A 24,150-nucleotide genomic window follows, 5' to 3' on the forward strand; every position below is an offset into this window, starting at 1 on the left:
AAGATGCAGAAGTTTTCATAAATTAATATTTGCACAAGATTGCTTGGCTGTTGGTTTGATCGGCCTCCTCTCTGAGGGGATGCACATAAACCTGGAGCTAATGAATTACACGGAGTGAGTAATTGCTGTGCTACATGAAAACTTTAAGTCCACGCTGTTTGCTGTATTGGTGCGGGTACTCTTTGGGCGGTCTGACTTGTGATGGTGGTCTGAGGTTAGGTTTCAAATTAAAGTCTTTAAAACGTCCCTGCAGAGAAACTGGCTTTTGGAGCTCTCTGGAGCATGAAGGCAGTGGTGCTATCCAGGACGCAGCGTTGACGTTGCCACCTTGGGTGTCATCCAAAGGTTTCATTCTCATCGCTTATGCACTCCTCGACAGTGCGACTCTTTCAGAAGTTGCTTCTGTGGGGTTTCTGTAACCGTGGCTTCTTATGCCGGTCTTGAGCTTTCTGCTTCACCTGTCTTGATCTTTGAATGCCTCCCCAGTTGTTTTAATTGGGATTTTGAAACAGTGACTGAAATTTGATTAATTTTGAAGGCTTCAACTCTTCAAAGTTTTGAGGGCTGTATAACACCCCAAACCCTTTCTAGCTGCTCCTTAGGTGTTTTTATCAAAATACACCCTGTATGGCAGCACTGATGCTTCTGGAGATTTGGGCAAGGAGAAGTCAACTGATTTCTCCAGCTTGGCTCAGCCACCCCATTTTCTGGAGCTTTCTGAAGTGCTCATGGCTGGCTGTGGCTTGCCCCAGTAGCTGTGGCCATGGGGATTTGAGCAGGGGCTTGGACTGGGTGGCCTCTAGAGACCTTGTTTCACGTGAAGTTTCTCTCCGTAATCCCAGTAACGTTGGGAGGCTCTGAGCATGAGTTACTTTTGTCGCTGGAAACCTCCCCTCGTGTTTGTACACCAGTGATGGGATTTGAGGGAAGCTGTGCCGTGTTTATATATAAAGAGCTTTAGTGCTCAGTGCTCATTTCGAGGTGTGATTTCGTAAGTGCTGAGCCGTTGCAGTAGAGGATGGTGGCACCTCGGCAGCTCCTTTGTGCAGAAGGCACGTCTTGCCGTTTGTCTAACCCAGAGCCGCGCAGGTTAGCGAGTCTCCTATGAAATGAAGGAAGTTGTAGCCATTCATCTTCCAGCCTAATGGACCACAGAAATTACAAGCTGTAGCACGCAGCTTAATCTTGCCACAAGGCACAGTGCTGCATACTTTTGTCTTCAATTTATGCATGCCATGCCTTTTTATTAAATGTGAAAGAGCAGCTGACAGGGTTTCTCCAGAGGACTTGCTTTGGCTATACCTGGTAGGTAGCCAGCGCATTTCAATATATAGTGAGATGAATGATGGTGGTTTCTTTGCCATTCATAACAACCACCTTTGAAATTTGAGGACAGACTTCCGGATTATCCTCTGTGTGTCAAGCAGCAGAGGAGAGCAAGATGGCTGTTTTAGTTTTAACCCTGCAGGTGACCCACTTCTTGAAGTATCTCCGTTGCTGTTACAAGATGCAGTAAGGGCCGGAGCAGCGGTTGCGCATCTGTGCTTGGTCAGGCCTTCACCCAGGGATGGCTCTTTGCCACTTTCTTTTCTCTGTTCCTCCTTGTATTATAACTTTGAATTGTCTCTCTGTTGTTGCAGTGTGCAGAGGAGTGAATGCCCCATGTTGTGTTAGTGCCTGTCTGCCATGCTGGCCTGTCTGCCAGGACCAGGTGACCTCTCCTTTCAGCTTCTTTCTTACACGCAGATGAACACTGGACTTCAGAAATGTGAGTGACGTTTTGTCTGCAGGATGTGGTTAACTGTTAAATCTGGCTCTGGTACAGCTGTGACAAACATTTAGGATGCAGTGGAAAAACTATTTAATGTTAGAGTCTTTCTTTTGTTATGCCTTCAAGGCATCCATCAATAATGGCTCTGAGAAATCGCTGTGGAGGTTCACGTGTGTGCAGCAAGCTCTCCCCGCTTCCTGGCTTTATAAAGGTTAATTTTAACCACAGCAAGATGAAATGCAAGTGAGGTTTCTGTGAGATTCGTGCCTCTTTGCTGAAAACATTTTGTGCTAAAAGTGTGCCAGCTGACTTGCTTCTTAACACAACTTTTTCCTCACTCTTTTTTCGCTTCCATTCATTTAATTACTCATAGACACCAATAACAGTTGGATCAGGCTAATGCAAACCTTTTGAGGTCAGCAGCTCTGTTGTTGTACGTACCTGGGGCATACACTGCAAATATTAGTGCTCTAGACCAAATTACTAAAGTTCAAAGTTTCTGTCTTCTTTCTGACATCTCTTTGGTGCCTCTGAAAATATGTCTGCAGAGTACTCTGATAATTCTTTTTTGATAACTTCAGTCATTTTTTTGACAGTTGTACTAGTATTTTTAAGAAGAATTTAAGCTTGGGAATGTAAGTTTACTGGGTAGATTTTTTTTTTTTTTTAAATCTTACTTTGTCTCTCCTCTTTATCACTGAAGTTGCATATTGATGTTCAGCTGAAATTTCAGAAATACCAAGGTTTCTACATAAGATCTGTGTACTTGGTTCTTAGGGCTGTGACCTGTCTCTTGTATTTGAAGTGTGCGTTGGGAGATCTCAGTACCCTCAGTTTGCTGATGGACTCGTTGCTCTTTAAAACCAAGTAATTTACACTCCAGTTATAGCTAAAATTGTTATTGTGTTAAGACTTGTGGTGATACTAAAAATAGGTAAGATAATTTTGCAATTAAGGGTGACATGCTTAAAGTCCTACCAGAGGCGAATGACGCTGTTCACGTACACACGTGTGCTCCCCCACAGCACTTGCATAGCGTTTATGCCGACTCCACGGGCTTGGTAACTGTAACGACACTTTCAGCAGTAGTAAAAATCTTTACTCACAAAAGGACTTCCTTAGAGGGCACGAAACTGGGCATTCCCCTCCTTTCTCTTTTCCATTTCCCATTCAAGCTTTGCTGACCAAAACGTGCTTATTCAAAAGGTAGGCTGTCGTGGTGAGAACGTGCCTAGGTCCTTGCATTACGTGAAGTTTCTTTGGTGGCTCGGAAAGCTTAGTTCTGAAAGCAAATTGTTGAGGTTCCCGTGAGGGTAGCTGTGCATAAATCAGGTATGTGCTAGTATGCATTTACGAGGCAATGTGGTGGTACGTGGGCAGTTTCTTAACCTGATAGTACCTGATGCTGTTTGAGAACTGCTGATCCCCGTGCTGAAAGCATTGCTGTATCCTGCTCAGTGAAGAGCTTTGGGTACTGCATTTAAAAGAATTTAGGACATAAAGTAGCTGGCAGGCACTGGCTGGCAGTGGTAATGCTCAGCTGTTCCAGTTTGTCCTGGTTTATATGGAAAATGAAACTGCTTGTACAGACCTTGCTCACCCCTGCTGCAGATGTGTGTAAGATTAATTGGTGCATTTCTCTCCATGCTGTATATGCACAAGTAGCCTAGCCCCTGGCCAAAGGAAAGCTGAGTTAATGAGCATTTTTAATGAACGGTGACTTGTGACTTTTGGGAGGTTGGAAGCGGGCTTTAGTAATAGTGCTGTTGCTTTTACAAAAGGCACAGAACTCCACATGCTAGCTTTTATTCAGACTTATGGTATTTGTATTAATAATATTTAAGTGTAGTTTTCCAAATCAGACTTTTCATTAACATTTAAAAATCCACATTAGCTCAATTCTTTTTTTTTCTTATTCACTTTCAGGTAAGAGGCATTTTTCTTAAAGATGGTCTGGGCAGTAGGAGTTTTGTAGATTAACATGCACCTTTTTTTTTCTTTTAGAAACTGATCACTCCAGGACTTCCAATTTCAGTATTTTTCTTTTGAATTGCAACCTGCATCACAGGAAAGGCCTAACCCTGAAATTTGTCTTTATCCACACAGGTGATTTCTCACTGGCTCTCTATTGATATAATTGTATACAGATATTAATCTGTATTAAATAGCCTTCCTCCCCCTGACTCCAGTATAAACCTGACCAGTCAGTCAGGATACTGGAGGCAAGACCATTTGGGCAGTGTCCGCAGCCGCTGTTGGACATAGCGGCTGTGCCACAGGGCCTGGGAGAAAAAGGGTGATTTTTCGTGACAGTGGTGCAAAGCCAAGGTGAAAGGTGCTTCTTGGAGAGCTTTTGGGGCTGAGTGGGAGGGGGAACAACAGAGAGAAGAGCAGGTTGGGACTGAATATGAGGTCATCATCTAAAATCAAGTCCTTTCTAGGGGTGAGGGTTCTTTCTGTAAAGCCTGTAGAGAAACTCCTGGGGTTGAGATTTTTATGGAGAATATGGGCACAGCTGTTTCTTGCTTGTCCCAACATGGATACTCTCATTAGGGTGGGAATCCTGAAGGCTTGTTTGTATTTTGCTTAATGTTAATGAAGGTTTTAACTGTAGAGAGTTTTAAAAGCAGGGGGTTTTAAAGCCTTAGTGTGAAATGCACTTAAAAGATGTTGCACTGGTGCTGAGGTGAGGCAGAGAAATATATCTCGTTGCATGGTAAAAATAGCTCCAGCGGTGAGACGCACACAGGAATGTGACCAGATGAATTGGTTGCCATGGGATTAGCAGGAGTGTGAACTTGCAGTTCACCAATTTATTGGGGTAATTGCTCATATGCACAGCTTTACGTTGTAGTAAATATGAAATAATTACTTTTCAGCAAAAGTAATCTGCCTTGCATTTACCATTAGGTAACTTTGTGGAGCTCATCCCGTTGTTTTCTTGATGTAGCTTGTTCATCTGCCATCCTCCTCGTCATTTTATGGCCTGATCCAGAATTCTTGCACTTGCAGTATTCTAATATCACCATTTTCTTTTGGTCCATTCTAGCTGGTTTTCTATTCACTTAGTAACCAGACCTAATTGTTCTTTACTGTTTTGTTAGGATATTTGTATGGGATATTCAGACTCTTGATCGCCCCATAATGCCTTTCTCCTAATTTTTGTTCGTTGCCTTAATTATTCCAATCATTGAATCTCGCCTGTGGAACTACTAGCAAAGCACATTTTAAGCAGCACGTTGAGGCACTCAGAAATACATCACTTTAGTCTGGCCTAAGTAGAGTGGCTGAGTTAGTCCATAGTAAAAGGAGCATAATCTTAACTATACGCAAGACGGGCTTTGTTTGGTGGTTAGTTTCAGAAGATCCTGCCCAAGGTATTTAAAAGATGGTTTGCCATTTGGGAAGATGCCAAACTTGATGTTGGTGCATCATCTCAGTTTGACTGAGGGCTTATTTTCTCTCGTCAGAGGAAGGAGTTCTTCCAGATTCGGGATTACAGATGTGTTGTAACAGATAGCTGCAGCCCGTTCAAACATTGCTGTTTTAGCTGCTTTCTAAAAGCTTCCATCGCAGGTCCCGTATAGAGAAAAATAGATGCTTGCTTAAAAGAATATTTAGTGTATCTGTTCAATGTTTATATTTACCATCTAATTTGCCGGTATGCCTATAGAAATGTAAACCAGGCTGGGAGATTTTTGATGGTAAAGGTGTCTTACAGTATCTACTTAATTTTTCATCTGAAAATAAAAGCTTTATGTGACAATGGCTGTAACCGTAACATAAGCCATAATACAGGCAGGGGTGGATTCCTTTGTCCGTTGTTGATGGTTCTTCTCTGATTCAGGGTGAGCTGCAAGGGTCATCTCTTGGGGAAGAAACAGAACTTAATGGGCATGGGCGATGCTAAAAATAAAGGTTTGGAAGCTCATGAAGGCCTTGGCTGTTGAGGCAAGGTAGTACTGGCAAATCTGTTCGGAGGCTCTCCTCTCTGTTACGAGCATAGCAGCTCGTTCAGAAGGACAGATATAAACCACCTGCCTGCAGTGGCAGGTACAGGGGTATGAACAGAGAGCGGATGTTCAGGTTAATATCAAATGAGCATTTCCTTTGATTAAGAGAAAGGGTGGTACGTGCCAGTGTTTGGACAGCACAGAGTGTAAGAGTATAACCGGTGCGGTGGTATGTGCTGTGCTAGAGGTGCAAGACGGTTTGCTTGCAAAGCTTATTTCACAAAAGATATTTTTTAAATTTCTATAATTATCCTTTCTTTCGGTATACATCCTATTTTCCATTTCCTGGCCCTTACTTTCTGAAAGTGAGTGCTCTTAGAGCAGTCCTGCTGTCACTCACCTGTGAAGACTGGAAGCTGCAGGATGTGGAGAGAGATGGCTGGTACTCGGACTTGAGCGGTATTCAGGAACCTTTTGGAGGCAATTTGCTTAAAAGAATCAGAGCTGGCTTTTCAGGAGGAAGGGCTGTTTGCCTGGGAGCGTCAAGCTCTTTACTGGAGCATTAGATTTCCTTGGGTCTGAGGGCCAGATGCGGGGCTGGGTGCTTTTGGGCTCTGGAGGAACTGGCTGCTGTGTTTCCCGTCCTTTCAGCACAGCAGCAGATGGCATGGGGATACTGAAAATTTTAGCAGAAAGGATGGGTGGGGTTTTTTTTCTGGTAAACTGTTTGCAAGGAGGGGGGGTGGTAGAAATCAAGCAAAAGCAAAATCGGATTGTCAAAGCTGCAAGCCATTATTTGAAGATTATAAAATCACTTCTAAAGCAGTAATCCCATAGGAGTCAAGCAGCAGAACTGTAGTAGGGGAACGGCGCAACTCTCTGCTTGGAATAGGATTATAGTGAGAGAGGCACAAGCATTTCCCTAGACTTCTGAAGTTCTTTCCAGAAGCACTTCGAGCTTGTAGGCAAGGTAGGTATCTGGTATACCGGAGTAAGTGAAACCACAACCCTGTCTCCAGAAGTCTTTTGTCTGTGTCTGGAAAGTAGCATGTTTTTAATCCTGTGGCGTAATCACATAATTTTGCTGTGCGGTACGAGGATGTTGTCCTTAGCAAGGTGCCACACTGAAAATTCAGCTGAAGAAATAATTGCAAGCCATAAAGTCATGCACACGTAGCCTCCTTCCATTTGCTGAACTTGGACTGACAAGGGCTTCCTAATGGACAAAAAGACACTCAAAGTGCTTTCAGATGTCAGCATCTAGAAGAGAACTCAGATGTAAATGGAGACTTGAGCTGAAGTGCTTGGTATGGTTCCCACCTCAGCATTACACGGGTTTAATGTTTAATTCATAACTTTCTGATTTCTGAATTACACGGTAGAGATACTGAGAATGGCTTGAAGAGCCACGGGGAGGCAGCCTTAATTTAAGAGAATAGAAACTAGCCCACCACCGCAAGCTGTAAAGAAATATTTCCAGCTGGAGACAGCCCGATGTTTATAGCACGTTACCTTTTTTTGTCCAACTGTAAACATACTCTGATGAAAACACTCGTTTCCTTTTGCTCCCCTGGGCAGGTCTTGCCTTAACCTGAACTGGGGGTTGTGTTGGTGACCAGGTAATAAAGGGAATGAGGTACCTGGTACATGATCCGCTGGTCTGGGAAGATGAAGTTCTTGCCTCTTGATTCCTTGGAGATTTTCTGCCCTTGCTGTGCAACTGTCTTGCCCTGGGGTTGGTCCCTTGCTTACCAGAATTGGTATTGACGAATTTCCTTTCTCCGCAGGGGACACTACACAGAAAATGAGATCTGCACAGTATCCTACCCCAGCAGAATTGGATGCTTATGCTAAGAAGGTCGCCAACAATCCACTGACTATAAAAATTTTTCCAAACAGTGTCAAGGTTCCCCAGAGGAAACACATACGCCGTACTGTGAACGGACTTGATACTTCGGGCCAGAGGTACAGTCCCTACCCATCTCAGGCCACCACGAAAACAGGCCTCCTGGCGATAGTCAAATCTCCAGCGAAAGGAATTATCAAAGACTTTGACGGGACACGCACACGTCTGCTGCCGGAAGCGATGATGAATCCCCCTTCCACACCATACGTTGCACCTAGCACTTTAACCCACCCCCAGGCGCTTGCTCGCCAGCAGGCTCTCCAGCATGCACAGACTTTGCCGCACCCCCAGAGTATACCGCAGCCACAGACTTTGCAGCACCCTCAGGGTATACCACAGCCACAAAGCTTACCGCACCCTCAGGGGATACCGCAGCCGCAGACGCTGCCGCACCCTCAGAATATGCAGCAGCCGCAGGGCTTGCAGCATCCTCAGACCATGGCACACCAGACTCTGCAGCACCCCCCGAATCCTTTGCTGCAGCCGGGTTTACATGGAAGCAGAAAGATGCCGGATGCAGATGCGCCGCCGAATGTGACCGTGTCTACCTCAACCATTCCCCTCTCTATGGCTGCCACCCTGCAGCAGAACCAGCCACCGGACCTGAGCAGCATTGTGCACCAGATTAACCAGTTCTGCCAGGCCAGAGCTGGCATTAGCACTACCTCAGTCTGTGAGGGACAGATTGCAAACCCCAGCCCTATAAGTCGCAACCTGCTTATCAATGCAAGTACCAGGGTATCTACTCACAATGTCCCTACACCCATGCCTTCCTGTGTAGTAAACCCTGTAGATCATGCTGCTGCTGCTATTCCTTCTGCCTCTGTTAGTGTGCCCATGGTGAATATTAACAGGGTGCCGCCCGCGTACCAGAACGAAATCAAATCGGTTGCGTGGAACCAGCACCAGCTTGCGCATCTGCAGCAAATGTGTGGGGATGCTGCTGGGCCTGCTGGACTCGCAGGGAAGCACCCTCAGAGAGAGATCGCAGGGCAGAATTTTCCTGGCAAAACTTCAAACTACCCTCAAGAACTGTGCATGGGCCAGTCGTTCAGCTTGAAGCCCCCCATCGAGAAGCCTACGCCTTCTCCACCTGTGAATGGGTTGCAGGGACCCTTGCCATATACCAATGGGCACTATTTCCAGCCCATCTGGAACAACATTCTGCCCACACCCAACAGTGACAGCTCTGGGTCCCAGGACCTCGCCATGCCTTTCCACGGGGGACAGCCGGCAGGAGCGCCGCTAGATTGTGCAGGAGGAACTCATTACAGAGCTGGAGCTGGCCCATCCAGCCAGAGTAATGTGATGCAGACCATGGATTACCTAAGCGGGGACTTCCAGCAGTCCTGCTTCAGAGATCAGAGCATGGCCGTGCTGGGAAAAGTCCATCGGCCTCCCATGAACCGAGCACCTGAACCAACCGATAGTCGAAATCTTCATATTCAACACCCAGGGTATAGATAGGCTGCAGTCACTTTCACAGACAAAAATTAGAGGTTTAGTCTTAATTTTAATTAATAATCAAGGCATTTTTAACTTGCAAACTTGTGTGATCATTATAGTAACCATTGGAAGAAGACATACTGTATATTTAAAAGCTTTGCTTACATGTTATCTGTCTCCTTTATGCATCAAATATTTAACATGCCTTTTGTTTCAAAGAATTTCATTACACTACTTCACGCCACAGCCGTTTCCTCACCGCAGAATCCCCTTTGTGCAGCTTTTGCCTTCTCTTAGTAGCTCCTTGCTGGACTGATGTTGAGTTGCTGCAGGGTTTCGCAGTTGCATCTGTTCACCAGCTCTGTAAAGAGCGAGGTAGTGTAGCTGCTTAAATTTCCATCTCAATTTCCTCTGAAGATTAAGAGCAACAGAATTTGTCAGGAAGCAGGGCTTATTTTCAACTCGAAAGCCCATTTCATTAACGCATTAAACATTGACCATTTGCACTGTCTAGAGGCCTATTTAATTGAGAAAGAAGCCCACGTTTGAAAAGAGCGAGCTAGGGGTATGTATTTAGGCATTAATATAGGAAGAAGCTTTTCGGCTGTTTCTTGCAGAGACACCCGCATTTTTTTTAGACTTTGTCCAAAGCCAAAAATCTATGGCTGATTTTTCTGACACTTTTTTTTTTTTTTTTTTTTTTGGACAGGGTATGGAGGATGGGGGGAATGGCGGTTTTAGGACGTAGGCAGCATAGCTGCTGTCGGTAGCTGCCTTTGTTCTGCATCATATTTCCCTTCCCTGCTCCCCTTTTGCCAGCATAAGAGCTAACTTTGTCTGAACCCCTCGCTGCTAGGAGTCTGGCCGGCCTGATGTGAAGGGAATCCAGACCCACCGACAACTCCAAAAAGGGTTCAGCTGCTTCTTGGGTAGCTAGAATTAATTTCAGGGCCAGGAGACGTAACCCCATCTCGTCTCCGGCACAATGAGCGGGCACGCGGGGCGGCGTGGCGCGGTCCCGTTGCGACAGCAGTACCGATGGGACGGGAGGCGGTTGATGTGAAGCGAAGCTCCGCTCACGAGCCACCGTGGGACTGACGGTCCCGTATTCCTCTCCATTAGAACGCCACAGCAGATCTAATGGATCAGTTCTCCTCTCTGGGAATCAGCGAAGCTATTTATAACATCCCTTTTTCCCAGGGTCTCGGTGCCTAACTCTTTCTGTTCCTTTCCCACATCACTTCCAGCAGCTAGTCGAGTCAGTGACCGTAGGACACTAAATATTGGGTAACCTCAGCGTCTTGTTCTCCGAAATATACCTTTCCTTTCGAACAGCCGGGTTTGTTGTCAGTAGAAAATTTCTCATCTCTGTTAACGAGACTAATACTTGAACATAATGATCACGATCAAGTTTGGAAATTAAAAAAAAAAAAAAAGGAAAAAATAAGAAAAAAAAATAATGCATTGATTCTTTATATGTACACTGGCTAAAAATATTGCTCTACACTGTAACTTTTAAGTGTAATATTTCTGTATGAATGTCGCCTGGTAGTGTGGGTTTGAGTAGCATTGTGTATGGGTGAACCCACTGGCCTCTGCCATCCACTGGCCTCCCTCACAGCCCTTTGAAAAACAAAGCCTTAAGTATTTGCTCCTTGAACTTTCCTTAACGAGCATGGTTTAAAATCTTAAGACATCATACAAAATTTAAAAAAAAAAAAAAATAACAAGTTTTGAAGTGACGTCATAGTTGGCTAGAGATTCTTAAAAGTTTTTCGTAAATGGAAAAATTAGAAAACATTTATTTGTATTTTTTTAATTTAGACGTGTAGTCCTGGGCTGTAACAAATATTTAGGTTTCAAAGCTTAGCAGAGTACGTTTTCTGACTCCTTGCGTAAGTTAGTACACTTATATCATGTCATTATTTAAATTCTTTTAAGTGTACTATAAACCGTTCTTTAGTGGTAACTCTTTAGCAAAGTTAAGCAATTTGACTAAAGACGGATTAAATTATGTGTTGGCTTGTGTTGCCTTATATTTAAAAAGGAAGAATTGCCTGATTGTGTTATGCCAAATGATAGCAACATGAAGTCCTAATTTATTGTTTATAATCGTATTCCTGCAGTCTTTGTGAAAACTGGTAAATATACATCTATGAAAGAACTAAAATCCTGAGGCTTTTCATGCAATATTTTTCTGAATACATTATATTGGAAGCCAAGGTTCGAGTCTGAAGCTGCTTCCCTTACAGTCTCCCCGCCGTCTTCCCCGTCCCACTCCCCCAAACCGATCTAGGGCTGTGCTACGACTTCAACCTTTCCTGCCGAGTTAGTTACTGTAAGGTGTTCTGCTACCTGAATACATACCTTTTTACTAAATAAAATATTGGCATCTCCTCTGTTCAGTAGCCTGCTACAAATCTCAACCCAGACTGTTATTAAAAGCTCCTTTTTTCCTCCTGCTCTTCTCCTGTGAGAGGCAGAGTCGAGTCCCGTGGTGTGTTTGCGGAAGTGGTTTCGGTGCGGCGGAGGTGTTTGCGTCGGCGACGGCAGCACGCCGCGAGTTGCTGGGGATTGTTCTGCAGGGGCAGTCGCAGGTAGAGCCACGATCGCCGGGACTTTGCCCCGGTGCAGCAGGACCGGGAAGCAAAAATACTCCCGCGACTCATCCAGGTGGGACGTTGCTTGAAAAAATAGGAATCATTGTGCTATTAAAATACACTGAAATACTTCCTTTTGTTCTAGGAGTGAGATTTTTTTTTTTTCTTTAAACCAATCCTTTTCACTCTGCAGCAGCCTGTTGCCGACGGGCTCTCCTTCCCACGTGTCTTCTGTAAAGGGAAACACAAACACTGACCTGCCTCCTTCCCAGGTGCAGCCTTTGAGAGCAGACACCGAGCACGCCGCCAAGGCGCCCGGCGCGGGCATCCAAGGTGATGAAGGGAAGAGCGGATGAGGCAGGAGCCGGGGGCCGGCGCGTGGCAGGAGGTGCGCTCTCCTGGAAACGTTTGTCCACGCGCAGTTTTATTTCACGTTCTGCCCGGTGCAGAAGTAAGAGTAACCTAAAGGCCGGGGACACGGCTCTCCCCGGGGACCTGCCTTCGGGGTTCACGCCGCTGCTCTCCTTTTGTCTTGTCTTTTCGTCTGTGCGTCGGTGGCTTCCTCACCTCGGACCCCAGCACGCGGTTTCTGTTCCCCTGACGGATCCTGGGCGCTTGCAGGTGAGGGCTCTGCTCCTTGAGGAAAGAGTAAGGTATTTTCAGATGTTTTCCTGAACTATTTACGCTGCCTCATCAGGACTGAAATCTGTCCCTTTTACACTACCACACTGATGTAGCAGAATATGGTTCTCATGGCTCCTGGCAACTCCCTTGCCAGCCGCAGGTGGACGTTAGATAGATCCTAGGAGGGATAAACATGAAAGTGGTGTAAACCCGTCCACGAGGAAGCTTCCATCTCTGATGTGTCTTGTCTTTGGAGCAGAAGCTTTGAAGCTGTTAAATCACAAGCCCAGTTTGTTACAGCCCAAAGTTTACATTTTGTAAAGATGCTTGTGAATTTTCTTTAAGCTTACAATGTGAAAGATGTCTCTGTGGGACTCGGCCGCTCCCGTAGAAACCAAACAGAAATGTTTGCTGGGGAGAGAACTGGGAATTGCTGCTGTATTTCATTAAACCAGACTGATTATAAATGCTGCTACTTATGTGCTACGGGTATGAACTAGGAATTTTTTTTGTTTATTTTGATTTTTTTTTTTTTTTTTGTCTGCAGGAAAAATTAAAAAAAAAGAGAGAGACAGAGACCTGGTCCCTCTGCCCCTTCTGCTGGTTTGATGCAGTGCAAGTGCGTGGGGCTTGCCTGGCGGTGGTCAGCAGCACCGGTTGCCACGGGCGGCACGGGGTGGGTGCTTGTCCCAAAGGGAATTTGGGGAAGGGTCTCCGTGCATCTCTGGGGTCAGGAATGGCTGACCTTCTCCAATAATAAGAGCACTGAGAAGGTCTGGGAAAACGGAAGAGATACAAGATCTCAGAGCCAGAAAGGTGCTGAAATAATTAGTAAAAAGAGGAGGAGGCGGCGAGGAGGTGGTTTAAGTCCTGTCAAGGTGAACTCGGAGAGATTTTTGACGCCGTCTGCGAGGGTTAGGGCTGTTGTGCACCCTGAAGGTCTGCTTTCCCTGGCCGGGAGGGAAACGTCTTGGGGAGACGTAGGGCTGCGCTGAAAGCTGGCCCTGGAAGGTACTGACTGCCCTGCCAAGTGCTGGCCCTAGTAGTGGGTGTAATAAACTCCAGTTCATTATATTATTATAATTATTATAAGTTTTGCTTATTAACGTAATACTAAATACAACTTTTTTAAGGGGATTCGTAACATCTGTAGACCCTTTCTGGAAAATAGGAGTCGCGAGGGTTTTCTCTAGTGGTCACACATCTAATTTAGGTGGTGGACTGCGTGCTTTCATCTCTAAGAGCAACACAACTCAAAACCCATCTCCTCTGCGTTCGCTGCAAACATATGAGTGTCAAAATCCCTCTGATGGCAAAATAATATCTTTCATACTGTTTCCAGTGTTCCCCAGATACTAAGAAACATTTGGTTCCCACATAATTTTCCAGGAATTTGGGCTAAACCGGGCAGCTTAGCTGGGAAGAGCTGTCTTTGCCCACAGGCTCCATCATCCAGAAACGCCGCGCCGAGAGCAGCTGCTCCGTCCACCCGCACTGGTGAGACGGGGCGTCGGGATCCTCCTCTCCTTTGACTCGGCATTGCTGGAGGTCCCTGGTTTCTTCATCTGTCCCGCCTGCCCAACAGGAGCAATCCCTTCTGCAAAGCCTCTTCAGGAGCTTTTTACATCATCTTTGCAGGTACTTAGACCTGTTTACTGGAGCGAAGATCCGATGCGATAATGAGCCATTGAGGACTCAGCGTGAGCAGCGGCTGCCTCCGCCGAGAAGTTACCTGCAGCCATGGCTAACTAAGCCGAAGGCTTCTGGCAGAGTAAGATCCAACCTTTTAAAACATCTCCTTTAGGGTCAAATAGGGTTTTCTTCCAAAGATTTCATTGCTGTGTTTGGTCTTTTCCCCCTACGCTGAGCTTGCCGTACCCTTGTTGAGTACCAAACGTTGAGTTTGACCCAAGGTAGGCAACGCGACGAGATGTCCTCTGCTGAAAAACAGCAGCACGTCGTCTCATGACGGAGGCCCTTTGGAGAGGAGCAACTTGCTGCAGATGCTGCAAAAAATCGGAGCTGAAGAAAGTCCTGCTCGATGTGAGGGGCCTGGAGGGTCCAGGGGGGTGGAGGAGGCAAAGGAAAGGGCCGCGTTGGAGTCGTCTCCTCGGGTCTTAGCTGGGGGAGCTCGTGTCGGACATCTTCTAGCAACAGCTGCCTTTCGGATGCTCTTCCAATGCTCAACAAGACCAAATTGCAATAAAATTACTGGGCTATTTTATCTAATTAGTTTAAGTTAATTTCAAGGCGATTGGGTACAAGCCATTAATTCAGCCGGGGTGGCTGCTAGCCTAAGAGATGCGCTGGAATGGAAGTGGTGAAATGGCAGCAAGATTGAAATGGTCCCACTGCAGAACCTTCTCCTTCACCTCCCTCAAAGCCCTCGGTCCTGGGAAGGCAAAGGGCTGGGGAGGGAGGGGAGCCCGGCCGGGCTTTTAATAAAGGATGTGAAGAACAAATTTGTCTTGTATTTTTCTCCCAATGAAATATTAGTGTCTGGTTTAGCCGTCTTGGCTGAGGAGCATCAATAAGCGGCACAAATTGGAGCTCCACCGCAGTAGCAGAAGTGGTTTGGCCAAAAATTCTCCTTCTGTATCACGAAAAAGGTTTAAAGGTGTTAAAAGGATTTGGTGTTTGGTTAGATAAAGGCATTGCCAATGTGGGTGGGGTCTTAAACAAGCAAAGGTCCAGCTTTTATTAAATTTTATTACACTTTTCCTTGCTGGCTTGAGCATCTTGTGAAACACCCGGCTGGCGTCCAAGCTGCACTGGCCTGACGGGGCAGGGAGCAAGCCGGCAGGTTCTGGGCCTTTGGAATAAATCTTCAAACCAACAAGTTTCCAGGAAGTTTATTTTTAAACTTGATATTTGAGGCTAAATTTAGTAGCAAATCGATTTTTCTCCCTCTCCTCTCTGAATATGAAGAGCATCACCTCCTGCTTCACAACCCAGGTCTTGCAGGGGCTTTGCTCCCCCGTTTTACGCAAACGCGGGAAGGTAAAGAGGTGCTTGAAGATCCCGGCTGACGTTTCCAGCCAGGCGCCGCGCGGAGACGTGCGCGCCGCGGCCGCGAAGCGCCGGCGTAAATGGAGCTGTTGTGCGGCGCCGGGAGCTACTGGAGAGCGGCACCTTATGGCAAATTCCACGTTTATGATTGGAGAGGGAAAAAAAAAAACAAAAAACCAAGCGAGCAGGGCAAGCAGAGGGTTGTAGATACGTCCCGGGGGGGACGAGGCAGCGCAGTGTCACCATCCTCGGCTCCCGGGGTTGGTTTTACCTCTCGGCTCCCAGCGTGGCTTCCCGGCGCTGGGCTTCCCGTGGGCACAGCCAGGAGCTGCCTTCACCAGCCTCACTGCACCACAATAGCGGAAGCTTTTCGGCCATAAATAATGTATGCATTTCTTTTTTCTTTTTTTTTTTTTTTTTTTTTAATGTAACTGGTGTGCAACAAGAGGCTGCCAACGTGCTGCTGTACTGCCGGGCTATGGGAACAGGACAGTTCCTATACAGTGTGTGTATAGGTTTCTATGTGTGGGTGTATACACACGCATATAAATAAAATGTATATAATAAATATAAAATATAAAAAATAAAATATATATTGTAATGTAAGCAGGTCAGGCGTCGGCCGACGCTGTTACCCTCACCTAGCTCAGGCCACGTCAGTCCTAGCCAGACAAAAAAGCAGGTTCAGGCTCCATAGGAGAAAAATAAATGAGAAAGGGGGTATGTGCCATGGGGCAGCGGGGTTTGGCACCAGCGGATGCCGTCTGGGGGGGGCTGGAGCAGCCGCTGGGCTGCGGTGCTGCTTGGCCGACCCTGGGGGTGAAACCCCATCCCGGTGCCGGGAGCGGCCCCGCAGACACCGCACGGCGACGTCCCCGGGCCGAGCGCAGCGCCGAGCGCCGGCTGGGCGCAGCGGGGCTGGCGCCGGGCACCGCTGCGGGCTGGCACTGGTGTGGGCTGTTGACAGGCACCAGCACTGGCTGGCCACAAGCACTCGTACGGGGCCGGCACTGGCCACCAGTTTGGGCTGGCACCGGGCACCAGTACGGGCTGGTACTGGGCAGAGTCTTGGAGGGCGTCAGGCACCGGTATGGACTTGCATTTGGCTCCGGTGTAGGACTGGCACCAGCCACCAGTACAGGCTGGCACTGGGTACCAGTATGGGCTGGCACTGGGTACCAGGGTACCAGTACGGGCTGGCACTGGGCACCAGAAAAGTCTGATAACTGGGCTGGCATGAGCCACCAGTTGAGTGGGCTCTGGGCACCAGTATGGACTGGTGTTTGGCTCCGTGTAGGAATGGCCCTGGGCACCAGTATGGGCACGAACCGGGCACCAGTAGCGGCTGGCCCTGGGCACCAGTCCGGGCAGGAGGCTCGCCCCATTCCCCGCCACCCGTGGTGCCCCCGGCCCCGGGCACGTGCCATGGGGCCAGCCCCCCGCATGGGGCTGGGCCCTGCCCGGGGGGCTGTGCCCCGGGGGACGGGGTGTGGGGATGCCCAGGCAGCGCTTCCCCCAGCCCAGCCAGGGCTGCGGGGTGCAGCTAATTAGGGGCTAATTGTGTTAATCCCGGCCGGCACTAATGCACTTGTGGGATTAGCCCTGCAGAGCCGGCGACCCCCCCATTGGGCCTGGGGCCCGATCCAGAGGGGCCCCCAAAGCGCACCGGCACCCCTCCTGCCCCAGCCCTGACCTCGGCTGCTCTGCACCCCCACCTCCCCCCGCCCCTAATTACCCCAGCGCTAACGAGGGGCCACAGGGGTGAAGGGCAGCGGCACCCCAGAGCCAGCAACACCCCCTCCCGGCACATCCCCGCTGCCGGCGATTACCGAATTAACCGTCTCCCTCTGAGCCCGTCTGCTGCCGGGGTGCGGGTCGGGGATCACCCCCTCCGCACCCCCCAGCCCCGGCTCTCCCCAGCGCCCACGGCTGCGCCACGAGCACCCCCGTGCCAGCAGGCGCTGGGGAGAGGGGTCCCCGGCCGGGCGCAGGAAGGAGGTTCAGGCGGCCGTAATAAATACAAGAAAAGTTTATTGAAAAAAGAAGAGGTGGGGAGGGGGCAGCGGGCCCCGGCCGGGGGCAATAAATAACAGCCGTGCTCCCGGGCGGCGGCAGCATACAAAATATGGCTCTGGGCAGCGGGGTCCCGCGAGGCCGCCGGGCACCCCGGTGAGGGGCTTCGGGGGGCCCAGCCCCCCGGCACCCCCGGGCACCTGAGAAGGGGCTGCCCTGGGGGGCAGCGGGGGCTGCAGGGGGGTCCCAGCCCCGGGAGGGACATGGGGGAGCAGCCCCAGCCCCCGCCTACCTGAGAGAGCCGCCGGCTGCGGCCACGGCGGCGTCCCCAAGCCGGGGGCACCGGCTGCGGGCAGGGGCTCAGCACCACCTGGGGCACCCCTGGGCGGGCGCCTGGTTCCGTCCCGTCCCCCCGGGGCACCAGGGCTCAGGCCAGGATCTTCTGGGGGATCTCCACCGAGGCTTTGATGAAGATGGCGTTGTCCCTCACGTAGTTCCGCTTCTTGATGTCCTCGTGGGAGATGAACTTGGGGTAGCCGAAGCCCAGGGTGCTCTCGTCCAGGGAGCTGCGCGAGGCTCCCGGCTTCTGGAAGTTTTTCCAGTTGGGATCGGGGTGGAAGGTCTCGGTGACGTGCTGGGGCTTGGAGAGCGATGGGTCGCTCTGGTCCAGCAAGGAGAAGGTGACGCGGTAGGAGAAGGGCCACTCCAGCAGGTTGTCGTACTCGCCCGGCAGCACGCGGATGTAGACGGAGAGGTGGCTGCTCTCCCCGCTCCCGTTGCCGTTGAGGAAAGCCGAGACCTGGAGCTTGTAGCCGTACTTGTGGGTGTAGAAAGGAGGGCTGAAGAACTCGTAGTTGCTGCGGGCTTTGGCCTCCTGCAGCTTGCGGGTGTAGTCGGAGATTTTCCAGATGAGGGTCCCGTCGCTGCTCACCGACAGCTCCTCCACGTCCCGCCGCAGCTCCAGGATCTCCTGCCGCTGCCGGCTCACCAGGGCGCACACCATGCCCAGGTGCACCTTGGTGCTCTCCTCCAGGTGCCGGCCCATGGCCAGCTTGGGGCACTGCGGGGACAGCAGGACCGTCAGCGGGGGGGTGCCGGGGGCACGGGACAGCGTGGGGACACGGGACAGGACGGGACAAGGATGCCGTGGGGATCTCATGGAGATGTCGTTGGAATATGGGGGTACTGGAGCAGGACGGCGCAGGGACGCCATGAGGACACAGAGGTGGCACAGGTACACCTGGCTGGGGTGGCATGGGGACACCTGGGTGGCAAAGTGACACAGGTAAGGCAGGACAAGAACGGGAACGCCATGGAGCCATACAGATGGGACAGAGCAGAACAGGGACACCGCAGGGCACGGGACAGATGTCAGGGCAGGAGCGGTGTGGGGATGCTGTGGGGCGCAGGCATGCCACGGTGGGGATGGCACAAGGATGCCAGTGCAGATGGGGTCAAGGACTCCAGCACGGGGCCAGGGACATGCTCACCCGGTGCTTGCAGCCAGCGTCCTTGAAGGGGCACAGCAGCATGGCGGTGTTGCAGCTCTCCTTGAGGTGGGTGGGCACGTCCTCCCGGGCGATGCTGGGGGTCCCACACTGGTTGGGGCAGGGCACGGGGTACCGAGGACACTGGTACTGGTGGTTCTGGGGATGGAGTGTGGCCGTCAGCCAGGGCCGGGAGCCGGCGGGGTGAGGGTCCCCATGGGCCCCATCTCACCTGGATGGTGTCGAAGACGAACTCCTTGGCGCAGTAGGTGCAGGGCTGGGTGCGCTTGGGGCACTCGGCCAGTGCGTGCTGGGCCAGCAGGCGCCGCATCATGCGTGCCCCGCACTTGTTCTCGCAGTACACGCTCTCCTGGGGACACGTGCCCTGGTGGCCCTGGGGACCGTGGCAGCATAGTCACCCTCCGGCTGCCCGCACTGGCCAGCCCTGGGGCCATGCAGTGCACCCCATGGCCAGGCTGTGCCCCCCATAGTGTCCATGCAGTGCGCCCCATGGCCAGGCTGTGCCCCCCATAGTGTCCACCACTGAGGCTCTGTCCCTATGCTCAAGTAGTGCCCCCCCCCGCCGTGTCACACACTGTCCCCATGGGCAGGTTGTGCCCCCGTGGTGCCCTGCACCTCATCTGGGTCCCCCATGGCCACACTGCACCCCACACTGCACCCCCCAACCCGGCTACACCCCAGCGGTGCCCCCATGGCCAGGTTGTGCCCTGCAGCCCACCTTCGTCCCCGCGCTGTGCCCCCACCCTGGCTACACCCCCCGTAACGCCCCCAGCCAGGCCTTGTCCCCCATGTCCCCCGCAGTGTCCCCGCCACGTCCGTGGCCCCTGGCACGGTGCCTCCCCCAGCACCCACCTCGAAGGCCTCCCCGGTGAAGTCGCTGGCGCAGAACTCGCACTTGACCCGGCGCTTGGGGCAGCCGTGCTGGACGTGCTCGGGCAGGTCGCGGCGGCTCAGCTTGGCGCTGCAGCGGTTGGGGCAGGGGATGACGTTGAAGCCGCAGGTGCCGAGATGGGCCTGGGGGGCACGGGGACGGTAAGGGGGGGGCCGAGGGGCACAGCCTTAGCCCCCCCCCGTCCTGCCGGACCCTACCTGGAGGTGCTTGATGAGCCCGCTCCAGCGGCAGCCCTCCTCGCTGTGGATGCAGCGGATGGCGAGGCTCAGCACCTGCGCCTCCAGCTCCGGGTCGGGGTAGATCTGGGGAGGCAGCGCCGGGGCATCAGCATCCTGTGCTGGGCCGCGGGGGCACAGGGACCCCCACCCCAGCCTGGCCGGGAGCCGCAGGCGCACTGCCCGGGGCCGGATCCCCCCCGCCGGCACACGAACAAGCGCTCTTTGTTGGGAGCGGGTTTCCGCTCCCCGGCCCCGCGGCACAAAGGGCTCTTGCTTCCGCACGGGCGCCCGTGCCAGGCTGGCACGGCTGTGCCAGGCCGGTGCATGGAGCCGGGGACCAGCTCCTTGGTGGGGGGCACAGGTGATGGGGACGTCCCCTCGGAGCAGGGTACCCCATCCCCGTGCCAGGCTCACCTTGGCGTAGTCCAGGGGCAGCTGGTCCTCCGGGCACTTGAAGACGCCTTCGCTGCAAGACACAGAGAGGGGTCAGGACCACTCGGGGATGGGGAACAACGTGTCTCCAGTGACACATCCACGATGTCCCACAGGGTTGCCCCCCCATCCCACCCCAGGACGTTCGTGCTGCCCCTCTGCTGCCGGGTGCTCACCCCATGCCAAATCCAGCCGTGGCCCTCGGGGAGCCGCAGCTCTAATCCCGCTCCATCTGTCTGAGCTGGGAAATGCCCCCGCCAGACGCCCCCCGGGCAGCCCCCCCCCAGGCCAGGCACAGCGACTGCAGTCCCCAGGGGCCTGGGCCAGCCGCTGCGAGTGTGGCACCATCTGGAGCCCCGGCAGCCCCCTTGCCCGCCCCGGCCCCCCGAGGATTAAGGCAGGGTGCTGGCGGCTGGCCAGGAGCGGTGCCGGCGGGGACCACAGGCACCCACAACCCCAGGTGCTGGGGCCCGGGGGGCTGGGGGGACTACAGCTGGGCACCAGATGTGCAGCCCGGATGTGCGGCCCCAGGGCTCCCGCTCTGCAGGCAACGGCCCCACCAGCCACTGTGGTGAGCCGGGACCGGGGACAGGCAGCCGCCCTGGAGGGGTCCCCATCCCACTGGGCCCCCGGGACGGGGTGCTCCTGCCGAAAGCTTTCCCCGAGGTGGGAATGGCCCCGCTCAGCCCTGACCTGCAGAGGGGCTGCGTGGGGCAGAGGGACAGGGATGGAGCCGAACAGGCAGCCTGGTCTGTGACACGGCTGGCCAGGAGTCACCATCACCCCGGCCTCCACCACACTGTGCCCGGGGACAGACGAGGGTGGCACCCCACACGCCACCCCCGATGGACATTGGGGCAGGCAGCCATGGGTGCTGCCCACAGGGACACGCAGCAGGGACACGCAGGGACCCCGGGGCTCTGCTGTCCCTGAGGCAGCTCTGGACGAGGCCGTGAGGTCGCCCTGCCCATGCGCAATCCCTTGCACATCTAGTCACCGCGCGCCCTTGGCAGGCGCAGCGCGGCCTCGACCGGGGCTGCCAAGCGGATGCGAGATGCCGCGACGGAGCCAGCAGTGCCGTTTGGCGCGTGCTGGCCCGGGATGCCCCGGGCACAGCGCGGTGACATCCCCTGCGGCCACCATCCCTGTGCTGGGGTGCCAAAGGACCCCTGGGAAAAATCATCCCAGTGCTGGGGGGTGTGACCCCCATGGGGCACGGCTGCATCCAGCCCTGCCACGTGCCGGGGCTGTTTGCGGCGGGTGTTTCCATGGGAGTCACCAGGCACACACTGAGATAAGCGGCTCCCGGCCGGGGCTGGGCACCCAGCCCTTTCCGGGGAGCCCACGGCTGGCGTTGCCCCGCGGGTGGCATCGCCCCACAGCTGGCATCACCCCACGGCTGCCACCGCCCTGCTGCCTTTCCGGGGGCAGCCGGCCCTGCCTGCACCCCGTGCACGGTGTCGGGGTGCTGGGGCTGGGGGGGAAGCGGGATGGTGACCCGAAGCCAGCGCCTAATCCTCGACAAAGCCTCCCCATTCCTCACGCTCGGCCGGGCAGGGAATGTGCTGAGGCAGCGCCCGGGGGGACCGTCCTTGCTTCTGACCTCCGTGCCGGGGCGCAGCAAGGTGACGGGGCGGGGGAGCCCCGGCCCCCCTCGGCAGCCACGCCAGCACCACAGTGGGGCTGGACGGCTCAGCCCATAAGGTGCCCAAACCTGATCCGGTGCAAACAGCGGGGGCTCGGCTGGGGGACCCCGGTGTCCGGCCACGCCGGTAGAGCCGAGGTGCCCGCGGGGCGGGTGCGGGAGGGGAGCGGAGGCGCTGCCTGGCACCGGCCCCGGGGAACGCCCGGTTTCGCAGAAACCGGCCGCAGCGGCCATGCCCGCGGGGCCCCGGGCCCGGGCAAAGGTCGCCTCGATGGGGCGAGGCGCAGCCGGAGGCGGCAGCGAAAACCGGGGCCCGGGGTGACGCTTGGCACCGTCGCACGCCCGGCCCGGGGGGCGCGGACACTCCCTCGCCATGCTGCTGTGGGAACCCCCGGGTCCCGCACCGGGTACGGTGGCCAACAACCGGGCAGCACCGGCCCCGGCGCGTGCCCCGCGGGCAGCCCCCTCGGCTGCCGGTACCTGGGCCGGAGCCGGTGGCTTCCCTCGGCGGGGCCGGGGCAGGAAGGGGTTAAGCACAGATCTTTGCAAGAGCTCGAAACTCGCCGCTCCGGGCTTCCCCCTCCTCCTCCTCCTCCTCACCGAGAGGGGTCACGGGCCGCTGCACCCCGCGGGGCGGCTGTCACGGACTGGGCGCGCCCCGCTCCTCCTCCCCGGCCCGGGGCACCCCCCGGGGCACCCCCGGCGAGCAGGGCGGCCCCGCACCGGGCAGCGACTCTCGGGGCCGGCGGAGAAGCACTCGCTGCTCCCCCCCCCCCGCCCCGGTGCTCGGGACGGCGGATCGGCGGGTGACGGGGCGCTCCGTGGGGAAAGGGGTGCGCGGCGTGACGTCACGGCGTGGCGGCCGTGACGTCAGGGCGGGGCTCACCTGAGGAACTCCTGCAGGCAGGTGTCGCAGAAGCGGTGGCCGCAGGTGGAGACGCGGACGGGCTCCCGCATCGGCTTCCCGCAGAGCGGGCACAGCACCCGCCGCCGCGGCCGCTCCAGCAGCTTGTAGTCGTAGCCCGGCATCTCGGCGCCCCGCTCGCCGCCTCCGCGCCCCGCTCCGCTCCGCTCCGCTCCGCGCACGGCGGCCGGCTCCGCCCGGGGGCCGGACGGGGCGGTGGGACCCGCCTGACACCGCCCCGCGCCCGGGGCCAGGGGCCGGGCTCCGGCCTCCCCCGCCCCGCCGGGCCCCACCGGGGGCTGGGGCGGCCCCGACGGCCCGGGGGGGCCGCGCCTGGGGGCGGGAGCCGCCGCACCGGTGGTTTGGGGCGTCGGACACTGGGCACAGCGCCTGCGGGGGGGGGGGTCGGTACCCACCGCACCGGGGACACTCATCCGAAGGGGCTGCGACCCACCGCATCGGGCACAGCCACCCCCGGAGTTTGGGGAGCATCACATGGCATCATCACATCGCATCACATCGCGTCACATCATCCCATCAGATCGCATCACACACAAAGCCACCCTCGGGGCTTGCGCACAACCCGCAGAGCTCCCCGCACCCGCCCGCAGCCCCCCCGACCCGGGCTTGGGGCGCAGGCTCCAGGGTGGGGGTACACCCCGGGCTGTCCTCGCTGACCCCATGTTCCCCCCCGGCTCAGCCCAGGGCACCCCGAAGCTGGGCCCCGGAGCAAGGCCAGCACAGCCGTGGGCCCCAGGCCCAAGGTGGGGGATGGCTCCCAACACCGCACAGAGCGACCCACGTCCCAGCCAGCGCCTGGGGCAGGGTCTGAGCTGGGCAACGGCGGAGCAGGACGTGGAGGGTCTGCCCTGAGCCCCCACGCCCCAGGCACGAGGGGAACACACGCTCCTGTGCCTTCATCTCGCCCTGAGCTGACGCCCCAGGCTGCCGGCGGCAGCAGCCCTCCGGCCTCCAGTTTCTAACCTCCCATTAAGGGCTGGGAGGAGGGAGAATAAAAGAAAAAAAATCTGTCTGGCTCCAGCCCCCACTTCACTCTTTCAGAAACCGGAGCAGCATATGGGAGTGTTTGCCCCTTTCCCTAGAGATGGAGACGAGCAGATGACAGGCTGCGAGCATGTGTTAGTCCCACCAACGCACGCTCCAGCCAGCCTCCCATTCGGGGTGGCAGTTGCTCCAGTCCCAAATGTTAGCAGTTTTCAATTAGCAAA

At 54.3% G+C, this 24,150-nt stretch overlaps 2 protein-coding genes across 3 annotated transcripts; one reads left to right on the forward strand and one right to left on the reverse strand.

Annotated features, from left to right (window-relative positions):
• Positions 1-1,686: 1,686 nt before the first annotated feature.
• On the forward strand, positions 1,687-9,097 carry FAM222B (family with sequence similarity 222 member B; the record flags this gene model as incomplete). 2 transcript variants are annotated; one of them, XM_082008428.1, is made up of 2 exons in its annotated part: positions 1,687-1,768; positions 7,512-9,097. In XM_082008428.1, the coding sequence occupies 2 exons, from the start codon at positions 1,687-1,689 to the stop codon at positions 9,095-9,097; spliced, it is 1,668 nt and encodes a 555-aa protein (XP_081864554.1). The 2 variants fall into 2 exon arrangements, with proteins under 2 accessions (XP_081864554.1, XP_081864553.1); XM_082008427.1 differs by lacking the exon at positions 1,687-1,768 and adding an exon at positions 6,975-7,059.
• Positions 9,098-17,749: 8,652 nt separating this feature from the next.
• Positions 17,750-23,046, reverse strand: TRAF4 (TNF receptor associated factor 4; the record flags this gene model as incomplete). The annotated part of the gene is made up of 7 exons (XM_082008588.1): positions 17,750-18,382; positions 18,813-18,968; positions 19,042-19,203; positions 19,683-19,844; positions 19,920-20,024; positions 20,355-20,406; positions 22,904-23,046. The coding sequence occupies 7 exons, from the start codon at positions 23,044-23,046 to the stop codon at positions 17,750-17,752; spliced, it is 1,413 nt and encodes a 470-aa protein (XP_081864714.1).
• Between the last annotated feature and the right edge of the window lie 1,104 nt (positions 23,047-24,150).

Source organism: Phaethon aethereus, assembly GCF_964289735.1.
Source record: "Phaethon aethereus genome assembly, chromosome: 19".
Classification (NCBI taxonomy): domain Eukaryota; kingdom Metazoa; phylum Chordata; class Aves; order Phaethontiformes; family Phaethontidae; genus Phaethon; species Phaethon aethereus.